The sequence below is a fragment of the Ornithorhynchus anatinus genome, chromosome 4 (assembly GCF_004115215.2).
Source record: "Ornithorhynchus anatinus isolate Pmale09 chromosome 4, mOrnAna1.pri.v4, whole genome shotgun sequence".
In the NCBI taxonomy this organism is placed as follows: Eukaryota; Metazoa; Chordata; class Mammalia; order Monotremata; family Ornithorhynchidae; genus Ornithorhynchus; species Ornithorhynchus anatinus.
The window spans coordinates 77,258,150-77,270,142 of NC_041731.1; the positions used below are offsets into that span (position 1 = coordinate 77,258,150).

General features: G+C 52.6%; 1 protein-coding gene across 4 annotated transcripts in view; it reads right to left on the reverse strand.

Moving 5' to 3' along the window:
* SAMD12 (sterile alpha motif domain containing 12) overlaps positions 1–10,535 on the reverse strand; it is a 275,112-nt gene extending 264,577 nt beyond the window's left edge. Inside the window, exon 1 of one of the 4 annotated variants that reach the window (XM_029064093.2) lies at positions 10,399–10,535. In XM_029064093.2, coding sequence (XP_028919926.1) covers positions 10,399–10,414 — 16 coding nt within the window. In that variant the 5' untranslated portion in view covers positions 10,415–10,535. The remainder of the gene's footprint in view (positions 1–10,398) is intronic. The other 3 variants (XM_029064092.2, XM_029064097.2, XM_029064096.2) reach the window with 3 other exon arrangements.
* Positions 10,536–11,993: the final 1,458 nt, after the last annotated feature.

The window sequence follows — 11,993 nt, forward strand, 5'->3', positions numbered from 1 at the left end:
TGAGCACTCCGATTACCCAGTTCCTACTTCTTCTCCACCAGAGTCAGGCAGCATCAACAGGATCTGTTGGGACCCTTGGTGTCTGAAAGCCCCACACTGGGAGGCAGGGCTCACACCAGACAGGTGCTGGGCCTGAAAAGGTGCCCGACTCAGTGGAAAGAGCCTGGGCTTTGGAGTCAGAGGTCATGAGTTCGACTCCCGGCTCTGCCACTTGTCAGCTGTGTGACTGTGGACAAGTCACTTCACTTCTCTGTGCCTCAGTTACCTCATCTGTAAAATGGGGATTAACTGAGAGCCTCACGTGGGACGACCTGATGACCCTGTATCTACCCCAGCTCTGCACATAGTAAGCGCTTAACAAATACCAACATTATTATTATGACACTTTCGCAACATCATCATCAACAGCACCTACTTACTGGGTGCAGAGCACTACCCTAGGCACGTGACAACATATAAGAGAAGGGAGACACTCTTACCAGCAGTAACACTGCTATATGCCCAAATAGACATATCGATAGGAGTAATAATAATTATTATTATATTTTGTAAAACACTTACTATGTGTCAAGGACTGTTCTAAGCACTGGGGTAGATCCAAGTTAAATATGTCAGACACGATCCCTGTCCCACGTGGGGCTCACGGACTAAGTAGGAGGGAGAACAGGTATTGAATCCCCATTTTACAGTTGAGGAAAAAGAGACACTGAGAAGTTAAGTGACTCGGCCAAGGTCACAGGGCAGAGAAGTGGCATGGCCGGGATTAGAACACAGGTTCTCTGACTCCCAGGCTTGTGTTCTTTCCACCAGATCACCCTTCTCCCCAAGGGTACAAGGCCACAAGGAGCACACGGATAACAGCGATAACCAGAAGGCAATATTCAGCATAGAAGGGAAGGAAGGAAGGAGGAAAGAAGTGTGGGGATGAAGACTGAAAGGAATTAAATATACTATACTGCCCGGAACCTCCAGAGTCCTCACCTGCTGTTTACCTGAGCCCGGTACTCCAAGTAGAAAACGACTTCAAGGAGAGTTACGCTCACGTAGAAGCTATCTACCATCTGACCCGCTTCTTAACTGCCATCATCACCTTCCTTTTCCTAAGTCTGCTCTTGACCCATCCAGCAATGCAACCATCTCCCTCCTCTCATTCCTGAAAGTCCCATATACGCCAACTCGTTGTGGACGGGGAACGTATCTGTTTATTGCTATATTGTATTCTCCCAAGTGCTTAGTTCAGTGCTCCGCACACAGCAAGAGCTCAAGAAGTATGTTTGCCTGACTGACCAGCTGCTGTTAATTCACCACCAATTTTCTTCTCAGCTTTCACCTGCTCCGTTCTGCTGACACTGCACTCGTCAAGTCTCCATTGACAAACTTTAGGTCAAGTTAAGCGGACTCTCCCCTCTCCTCATTCCTCTTTACCTTTCTGCTGTCTTGTGACCACTCCCTTGTCTTAGGTTTTTCTCCCTCTCTAGCCATGGTCCTCTTTTCACCGTCAGAGAGGTGCTCCTCCTCTGTCTCCTTTGCCAGTTCTTCTTCTTGTTTTTACCTTTCAACTGAGGGTACTCCAGAATGCTCTGTTCTGGGTCTACTCTTTCATTCAATTCAATAGTATTTACTGAGCGCTTACTATGTGCAGAGCACCGTACTAAGCGCTTGGAATGAACAAGTCGGCAACAGATAGAGACAGTCCCTGCCGTTTGACGGGCTTACGGTCTGATCGGGGGAGACGGACGGACAAGAACGATGGCGATAAATAGAGTCGAGGGGAAGAACATCTCGTAAAAACAATGGCAACTAAATAGAATCAAGGTGATGTACATTTCATTAACAAAATAAATAGGGTAGTAAATATATACAGTTGAGCGGAGAGTACAGAGCTGAGGGGATGGGAAGGGAGAGGAGGAGGAGCAGAGGGAAATCGGGGGAAAAGAGGGTTAAGCTGCGGAGAGGTGAAGGGGGGCGGTAGAGGGAGTAGAGGGAGAAGGGGAGCTCAGTCTGGGAAGGCCTCTTGGAGGAGGTGAGTTTTAAGTAGGGTTTCGAAGAGGGGAAGAGAATCAGTTTGGCGGAGGTGAGGAGGGAGGGCGTTCCGGGACCGCGGGAGGACGCGGCCCGGGGGTCGACGGCGGGACGGGCGAGACCGAGGGACGGTGAGGAGGTGGGCGGCGGGAGCGGAACGTGCAGGGTGGGCGGTAGAAAGAGAGAAGGGAGGAGAGGTAGGAAGGGGCAAGGTGATGGAGAGCCTTGAAGCCTAGAGTGAGGAGTTTTTGTGTACTCTTCCAATTCTACATTCATTCTGCTCAGTTCTCTTATCACTGCTGTGCAGATGACCTTTCACCTGCTTTATCTCGTTTGCTCCTACCTCCAAGTTATGCCTCTATACATTCCTGATCCTTCTTCGTCTTTTCTAATTCCTCCTCTGCCTCTCACTTTCTTAAAGTGGGAATCCCCAAAGGCTCAGTTCTGGGCCTCCTTCTACCCCTGGAGACTGTAAGCTCATTGTGGGAAGGAATGTGACCATTTATTGCTATATTATACTCTCCCAAGCACTTAGTACAATGCTCTACATAGAGTAAGCACTCAATAAATAGGATTGACTGACTATTCTCCATCTACACCCACTCCCTTGGAGAACTCATTCGCTCCCATGGTTTCAATTACCACCTCTATGAGGATGATTCCCAAATCTACATCTGCAGTCCTAATGTCTCTCCTCTGCAATCTCACATTTCCTCCTGCCTTCAGGACATCTCTACCTGGATATCCCACCGACACCTCCAGCTAAATATGTCCAAAATGGAACTCCTCAGCTTCCCACCCAAACCCTGCGTTCTCCCCGTCTTTCCTATCATTGTAGACAACATCACTCTCCTCCCTATCTCACGAGCCCGTAACCTTGGCATTATCCTCGACTCATCTCTCTCATTCAACCCACATATTCAACCTGTCACCAATCCCGTCAGCCCTACCTTCACAACTGCTAAAATCCACCCTTTCCCCTCTATCCAAACTGCTCTATGCTGTTCTAAGCATTTATCATAGCCCACCTTGACTACTGGCATCAGCTTCCTCACTGACTCCCTATACCCTGTCTCTCCCCACTCCAGTCCACTCTTCACTCTGCTGCCCAGATCGTTTTTCTAAAAAAAAGTTCAGTCCATGTTTTCCCACTCTTCAAGAACCTCCAGGAGTTGCTCATTCAGCTCCGCAGCATCCTCATCATCAGTGGTATTTATTTAGGGCTTACTGTGTGCAGAGCACTGTACTGAGCGCTTGGGACAGTACAACATTACCGAGTTGGTAGACACATTCCCAGTCCACAAAGAGCTTAGAGTCTAGAGGGGGAGGCAGATATTAATATGAATATATAATTTATAGGTAGGTATTTAAGTGCTGTGGGGTTGAGGATGAGGCAAATATCAAATTCCCAAAGGTCACATCCAAGTCAGTAGATGACCCAGGAGGGAAAGCGAGCCAAGGAAAAGAGGCATCGGCCTGCTTGCTGACTTCTTTGCTCACGTCTCTCACCACTTCAATCCATAATTCACTCTTTTGCCTGAATCATTTTTCTAAAAAAAAGTCAGTCCCTGTCTCCCCACTCTTCAAGAACCTCCAGTGTTTGCCCATCAAACAGAAACCCCTTATGACTAGCTTTAAAGCCCTCAATCTCCTTGTCCCCTCCCACCTCACCTCCCTGACTTACTACTACAACCCAGCCCCGCACACTTTGCCCCTCTAGTGCCAGTTGGCTCGCTGTGCCGCCATCTTGCTATCTCACCACCAACCCTTTGCCCACGTCCTCAGTCTGACTTGAAACTCCCTCCCACTCTATATAATGATAATAATGTTGGTATCTGTTAAGCGCTTACTATGTGCAGAGCACTGTTCTAAGTGCTGGGGTAGAATCAGGGTAATCAGGTTGTCCCACGTGAGGCTCACAGTCTTAATCCCCATTTTACAGATGAGGTCACTGAGGCACAGAGAAGTTAAGTGACTTGCCCACAGTCACACAGCTGACAAGTGGTGGAGCTCTATATATGCCAGACCACCACTCTCCGCACTTTCAAAGCCTTCCTGAAATCACATCTCCTCCAAGAGGCTTTCCCTGATTAAACCCTCTTTTCCTCTACAATCTCTTTCTTTTATGTTACCTATGCATTTAGATCTGTTCACTTCAGGCAATTGGTACGCACCCTACCCTGATCCCCACAACACTTACGTACATATCCGTAATTCATTTAGATTAATGCCTTTCTTCCCCTCAAGGCTGTAAGCTCTCTGTACTCTCCCAAGCGCTTAGTTCAGTGCTCTGCACACAGTAAGCGTTCAATAAATACTATTGATTGATTGACTAGTGACCTGCCCACATCTTAAACTAAATAAGGCAAAACCTGAACTCCTCATCTTTATTTCTGAAACTAATTCACCTACTTTTCCACCACAGTCAGCATCGCTACCACATATTCATTCATTCAATCGTATTTACTGAGCGCTTACCGTGTGCAGAGCACAGTACTAAGCACTTGGAAAGTACACTATAACAATAAACAGTGACAATCCCTGCCCACGACCGTGACGAGCTCACAGTCCATAGGAGAAACTGCATAATGTAGTAGATAGAACACGGGCCTGGGAGTCAGAAGGGCCCGGGTTCTGGTCCCAGCTCCGCCAGTTGTCTGCACTGTGATTTGGGCAAATCGCTTTAACTTCTCTGTGCCTCAGTTCCCTCATCTGTAAAAAATGGGGAATAAGACTGTGAGTCCCAAGTGGAACATGACTGTTCCAAACTGAATACCTTGTATCTATCCCATCACTTAGAACAATGCCTGGCACATAGAAAGCACTTAACAAATACCATTAAAAAAATACCATATTCCCTGCCCTAGAACCTGACAACCCTTCAGTTACTGACTCTTATTTTGATCTCCTGCATCCAACCTGTGGCTAAACTCCGCCAATATATCCGCTCCATTATTTCCCAAATGCTCTCCTTCCTCTTCACTCTTATAGCTGTCACCACGATTACCAACCATCACCTGGGTCCTGGCGCTTGAAACCTTCCTCTGAACACTCCTACTGGGAGCCTCCCTTACTGGTCTCGCTGCCTCCAGCCTCTTCCTGCATCAGTCTACGCAACCAGCTGTTGTCCGGATCTTATTTATTTACGTTAATGTCTATCTTCCCATCTAGACGGTAAACTCACGGCGGGCGGGGAATGTATCTGCTTGTTATATTGTACTCTCCCAAGCACTTAATACAGTGCTCTGCACTCAATAAGTGCTCAATAAATACAACTGAATGAATGAATCATCTTTCTAAAATGCTGACCAGAACATATCACTCTGCTCTTCAAAACCCCCAAATGCTACCCATTTCCCTCTTTATCAAATAGGAACTCATGACTAATAATTCTGTTGTACTGAATTCTCCCAATTGCTTGGTACAGTACGCTGCACATAATAAGCGCTCAATAAATACCATCAAATGATTGAACTCCAGGAGCTGGCCAGCTCACTCACTCCTTCCTACCTAACTATACTTGTTCTTGGTTCCTCGTACGCTAATCTTTTAACTTTTCTTTTTCTGTGACTCTCCCATCTCTGATCCATTGTATAAATCCCTCCCTCAGCCTGGAACTCCCTCCTCCTTAACTACACCAGACCCTGCTCCTCTCTACCTTTAAAGTCCTCCTGAAATGCCAACTCCTCCAAAGGAAATGTGCACCAACTAACCCTGCCATTCCAACAAGGCCATCCCACTGGCTTCTCACACCACTTGAGCCTAGTACAGAAGCTGGCACATAAGCGCTTATCAAATACCACGAGTATTATTATTATCAGTTTTTCTAGTCCACTGGTTAATTCATATTTGAGTCTACTTTTGAGATGACCAGTTGCAGCTGTTTTCCCTCATGCCCTCAGTGAACTTATAATATCTGTTTCTGTCTGTTTCTCCAATTAGATGCTAAACTCCCCAAAACACGGACCATGTCTTCTATATATACTGCAGTCTCTCAAGTACCCGGGAAATACCGATGATCATAAGCGTTCTGCGGGGGGTGGGGTGCTTAAGGGGTACACACTTCAGTGATGGGTGACACAGAAGGGAGGGAAAATAGGATGGGGACATGAGGTTATAGTCAGGGAAGGGTTTCCTGGAGGAGATATGATGTTAGTGAGGCTTGGAAGATGGGCAGCGCGATGGTCTGTTGGATCAAAAGGGGAGGAAGTTGCTGGCAGGAGAGAGGACATGAGCAAGGGGTCATCGGCGAGAGAGAAGAGATCGAAGCACAGTAAGTAGGCCGATGCTAAAGGAGTGAAGTGTGTGGGTTAAGTTGTAGTGGGAGAGGAATGACGGTAAGTGGGAGGAAGAGAGCTGATCGAGCGCCTTAAAGCCGATAGTAAGAAATTTCTCCCTGATACCGTCGACGGGGCTATTTTAAGAGTGAGGAAGATGTTTGGAGGAATGGGGAAGATGTGCGCAGTATGATTTTTTTTAGATAAATGATCCGAGCAGTGTAATGATGGTAATAATAATAATAATAGTGATATTTGTTAAGGACTTTGAACTAAACACTGTCACAGGTATGAGATAAGCAGATCGCCCACAGTCCTGATCCCACATGGGAGCTCACAGTCTAAGGGAAGGGTTGATAATCCTCAGGGAAGCTGGTTTCCTTCCTCGCTCCCCAAGGGAATAAGTCCCAGGGGACTGCACCTGTCTCCTGGCCACGGGGAACAGATCACATCTGGAGCATGGAGCTCAGGCCTGCTGCTACCTTGCCTGCTGCCCTGCTGCCCGTGGTGCCCGGCTGGGCCCGGGAACCCACCGTATCCCACACAAGGGACGGAGCATGGCCTAGTGGGTCGAGCCCGGGCCTGGGAGGCAAGAAGGACCTGGGTTCTAATCCAGACTCCGCCACGCCTCTGCTGTGTGACCTGGGGCAAGTCAATTCACTTCTCTGGGCCACAGCTCCCTCATCTGTAAACTGGGGTTTGAGACTGGGAGCCCACGGTGGGACGGGGACTATATCCGACCTGATTAACTTGTTTCTGCCCCAGGGCTCAGAACAGTGCTTGACACATAGTAAGCGCTTCAATTCCACCATCATCATCATTATTATAGTTACAGCCCTTGCCCGGGATAACAGCTGGGTCATAGAGCTTGCAACTGACCAGCTAGACACGTGTGGCCAAATTCTTATGTGGGACCTCTGTAAATAAGTTCACCTGGTAGCCCCAGCCGGGCTCCACCCAACCACCCAGCCCACGCTCGTGCCCCCTGACAACCTGGAGGTCTGACAAGAGGATGGGGGTCTCAGACACAAACGCGCAAGCCACCTCACATCTGACCTCATCCCTGCCTGGTGGCCCTCTTTGCCTTGGCTCCCAAATGCCAATCCCATCGGCCTGGGAAAGCTGGAGAGGTGGCAGAGGAGGAGGGGTGGTTGACGGCGGGGTAAGAGGCTGGGGAGGACACCCAGGAAGCGCTTCCCAAATTCTGCCCAACGGAGCCAGGGTCTGCAGCCCAGGGGCTCCGAGGGCAGCTCCGAACTCCGGTGAGGGTGGAAACTGGGGAGGGGGGTGGGGACAGGAGAAGGAGGAAGGGGTCCAGAGGGCCAGGAGGAGGGGGCAGGGGAGCAGGTAAAGTCTGGGGGGCCAGGAGGAAGGTGACAGTGGCGCAGGCAAAGTCTGGGGGACAAGGAGCGAAAGCCTGAGGGTCCAGAAGGAGGAGCAGGTGAAGTCTGGGAGGTCAGGAGGACGGTGGCAGTGGGGCACATAAAGTCTGGGGGACAAGAAGCGAAAGCCCAGGGGTCCAGGAGGAGGTGGCAGGGAAGCGGGTAAAGCCCGGAGGACCGGAAGGAAGGGGCACTCTTTCATTCTATTAAGCGCTTACTGCGTGCAGAGCACTGTACTAAGCGCGAGAACAATATAACTGACACATTCCCTTCCCGCAACGAGCTTACAGTCTAGAGAGAGAAACAGACGTTAATATGAATAAAGAAATAACAGCTCTGGACACAAGTGTTGTGGATGGATAAAGGGGGCAAGTCAGGGTGATGCTGAAGGGAGGGGGAGAAGGGGGAAGGTGGGTAGGGAAGCGGGATCCCCGGAGGTGTCAGGAACGGGAAGGGGAGCGGGAGCCAGCGGGGAACAGGAGGAAGGGGCAGGGGGACGGAGGAAGCCCGGAGGACCTGGAGGAGGCGGCATGGAAGCTGGGAGAGCCTGGGGGACCAGAAGGAGGAAGAGGAGGAGTAGGAGAGGCAGGGGAGCAGGGAAGGCCTGATGATCAAGAGGAGGAGGTGGCATGGAAGAAGGGAAAGCCTGGGGGACCAGGAGGAGGAGGTGGCATAGAAGAAGGGAAAGCCTGGGAGACCAGGAAGATGAAGAGGAGGAAAAGGAGGAAGGGGCAGGGGACCAGGGCAATCCCGGGGGACCAAGAGGAGGAGGCAGTGGAGTGGGTAAAACCCGGGGGACCGTAGAGGAGGGCATGGAAGCAGGGAGAGCCCGGGAGACCAGGAGGAGGAGGAGGCAGGGGGGTAGAGCCCGGAGGAGCAGGAGGAGGAGGCATGGAAGTAGGGAAAGCCCGGAGGACCAAGAGGAGGAGGTGGCATGGAAGCAGGGAAAGCCCGGGAGACCAGGAAGAGAAGGCAGGGTGGGGGTAAAGCCCGGAGGAGCACGAGGAGGAGGCATGGAAGCAGGGAAAGCCCAGAGGACCAGGAGGAGGAGGTGGCATGGAAGCTGGGAAAGCCCGGAGGACTAGGAGGAGAAGGTAGCATGGAAGCAGGGAAAGCCCGGAGGACCAAGAGGAGGAGGTAGCATGGAAGGAGGGAAAGCCCGGGGGACCAGGAGGAGGAGGCAGGGAAGCTGGGAAAGTCCAGAGGACCAGGAGGAGGAGGGGGCACGGGAGCAGAGAAAGCCCGGGGGCCCAGGAGGAGGAGGAGAGGGCGGGTAAAGGCCGGGGGCTTGGGTGGAGGAGGAGGAGGAGGAGGAGGAGGATGGAGGGTCCCTTCCATGCGCCGCACTGGCAGTGGCTGGGCAGGGGGCAGGGGCAGGGGGCGGCCCCGCTTTTCCGCCCGGTGCCAACCGGTGGTCGGTGCCAGGCGCTGCTCCCCGGTGCCCAGGGGCCGGGCTGGAGGCTCCTCCTCCCTCCCTTCCTCCCTCCTTCCCTTCCTCCATCCCCGGCCTGGGCCGCTCCTCCCGAGCCGGGCCGGGCCCACCGAGGGGCAGCTCCCCATTTAGGACCCTATTTACGGGGTGTCCATCCCATTCTATTTCTCGTCATTAAGTTGTCTTGTTTTTGTCCGTCTGTCACCCCCCATTAGACCGTGAGCCCGTCACGGGGCCGGGCCGGTCCCTCTCTGGTGCCCAACTGTCCATTCCGAGCGCTTAGGACAATGCTTGCACCTAGTGAGCGCTCAATCAATGCTACCGGATGATTGAATGACCTCCCCAGCGCTTAGAACAGGGCTTGGCATATAGTCCCAGCCCTGGGCAGGGCCGGTCTCTCTCTGCTGCCCAATTGTCCATTCCCAGCGCTTAGGACAGTGCTCTGCACCTAGTGAGCGCTCAATCAATGCTACCGGATGAATGAATGCCCTCCCCAGCGCTTAGAACAGTGCTTGGCATATAATCCCAGCCCTGGGTAGGGCCGGTCTCTCTCTACTGCCCAACTGTCCATTCCGAGCGCTTAGGACAGTGCTCTGCACCTAGAAGGCCCTCAATCAATGCTACCGGATGAATGAATGCCCTCCCCAGCGCTTAGAACAGGGCTTGGCATATAATCCCAGCCCTGGGCAGGGCCGGTCTCTCTCTACTGCCCAATTGTCCATTCCGAGCGCTTAGGACAGTGCTCTGCACCTAGAAGGCCCTCAACCAATGCTACCGGATGAATGAATGCCCTCCCCAGCGCTTAGAACAGTGCTCGGCATATAATCCCAGCACTGGGCAGGGCCGGTCCCTCTCTGGTGCCCAACTGACCATTGCGAGCGCTTAGGACAGTGCTCTGCACCTAGAAGGCCCTCAATCAATGCTACCGGATGAATGAATGCCCTCCCCAGCGCTTAGAACAGTGCTCGGCATATAATCCCAGCACTGGGCAGGGCCGGTCCCTCTCTGGTGCCCAACTGACCATTGCGAGCGCTTAGGACAGTGCTCTGCACCTAGAAGGCCCTCAATCAATGCTACCGGATGAATGAATGCCCTCCCCAGCGCTTAGAACAGGGCTCGGCATACAGTCCCAGCCCTGGGCAGGGCCGGTCCCTCTCTGGTGCCCGACCGTCCATTCCCAGCGTTTAGGACAGCGCTCTGCACCAAGTAAGAGCTCAATCGATGCTAGTGGCTGAATGAATGCCCACCCGGGGGCGGGGGGGGGCACCGGGCGGGGAGTCCTTACCTTCCACCGCCATCATCTCAGCGCCGGCCCGACCGATGCATCGTTGGGTGTCCGCGCCGGTGCCCCCCGCCCGCCCCTCCAAGCCCCCAATCAACCTGCTGCTGCAGCAGCAACAGCAGCAGCTGCGCTCAGCCCGGCAGGAGGAGGCGCGGCCCCGACCCGCCGCACGGCACGCTGGGAGTTGTAGTCCGCGGCCCCGGGCCCCGCCCCGCCGCCAGGGAGCGCTGCGCCGCCCCCCTCGCCGCGGCCCACGGGCCGCCGACTACAATCCCCGTGATGCAACGCGGCGGGGCTCTCCCTCCCCCCTGCCCCAGCCAGAGAGGGACAGATAATAATGGGGATCAGAATGATGTTGGGGGAGAGACGGGGTCATCGGGGGGTCCCACGGGAGGCTCCCAGTCCTCAGCCCCATTTGACAGACCAGGGAACTGAGGCCCAGAGAACAATAATAATGATGTTGGCGTTTGTTAAGCGCTTACTATGTGCAGAGCGCTGTTCTAAGCGCTGGGGGAGAGACAGGGTCATCGGGGGGTCCCACGGGAGGCTCCCAGTCTTCAGCCCCATTTGACAGACGAGGGAACTGAGGCCCAGAGAATCATAATGATAATGTTGGTGTTTGTTAGGCGCTTACTATGTGCAGAGCGCTGTTCTAAGCGCTGGGGGAGAGACAGGGTCATCAGGGGGTCCCACGGGAGGCTCCCAGTCTTCAGCCCCATTTGACAGACGAGGGAACTGAGGCCCAGAGAATCATAATGATAATGTTGGTGTTTGTTAGGCGCTTACTATGTGCAGAGCGCTGTTCTAAGCGCTGGGGGAGAGAAAGGGTCATCAGGGGGTCCCACGGGAGGCTCCCAGTCTTCAGCCCCATTTGACAGACGAGGGAACTGAGGCCCAGAGAATCATAATGATAATGTTGGTGTTTGTTAGGCGCTTACTATGTGCAGAGCGCTGTTCTAAGCGCTGGGAGAGAGACAGGGTCATCAGGGGGTCTCACGGGAGGCTCACAGTTAATCCCCATTTTACAGATGAGGGAACTGAGGCACAGAGAAGTTAAGTGACTTGCCCACAGTCACACAGCTGACAAGGGACAGAGCAGGCATTCGAATCCATGACCTCTGACTCCCAAGCCCGGGCTCTTTCCACTGAGCCACGCTGCTTCTCTTATGTTGGTATTTGTTAAGCGCTTATTCATTCATTCATTCATTCATTCAATAGTATTTATGGAGCACTTATTATGTGCAGAGCACTGTACTAAGCGCTTGGAATGTACAAATCGGTAACAGATGGAGACAGTCCCTGCCCTTTGACGGGTTTACGGTCTGATCGGGGGAGACGGAACAGACAAGAACAAAGGCAATAAATAGAATCTAGTGCAGAGCACTGTTCTAAGCGCTGGGGTAGGTACAGGGTCATCAGGTGGTCCCACGTGAGGCTCACAGTTAATCCCCATTTGACAGATGAGGGAACTGAGGCACAGAGAATAATAATAATGTTGGTATTTGTTAAGCGCTTACTACGTGCAGAGCACTGTTCTAAGCACTGGGGGAGAGACAGGGTCATCAGGTCGTCCCACGTGTGGCTCACAGTCTTAATTC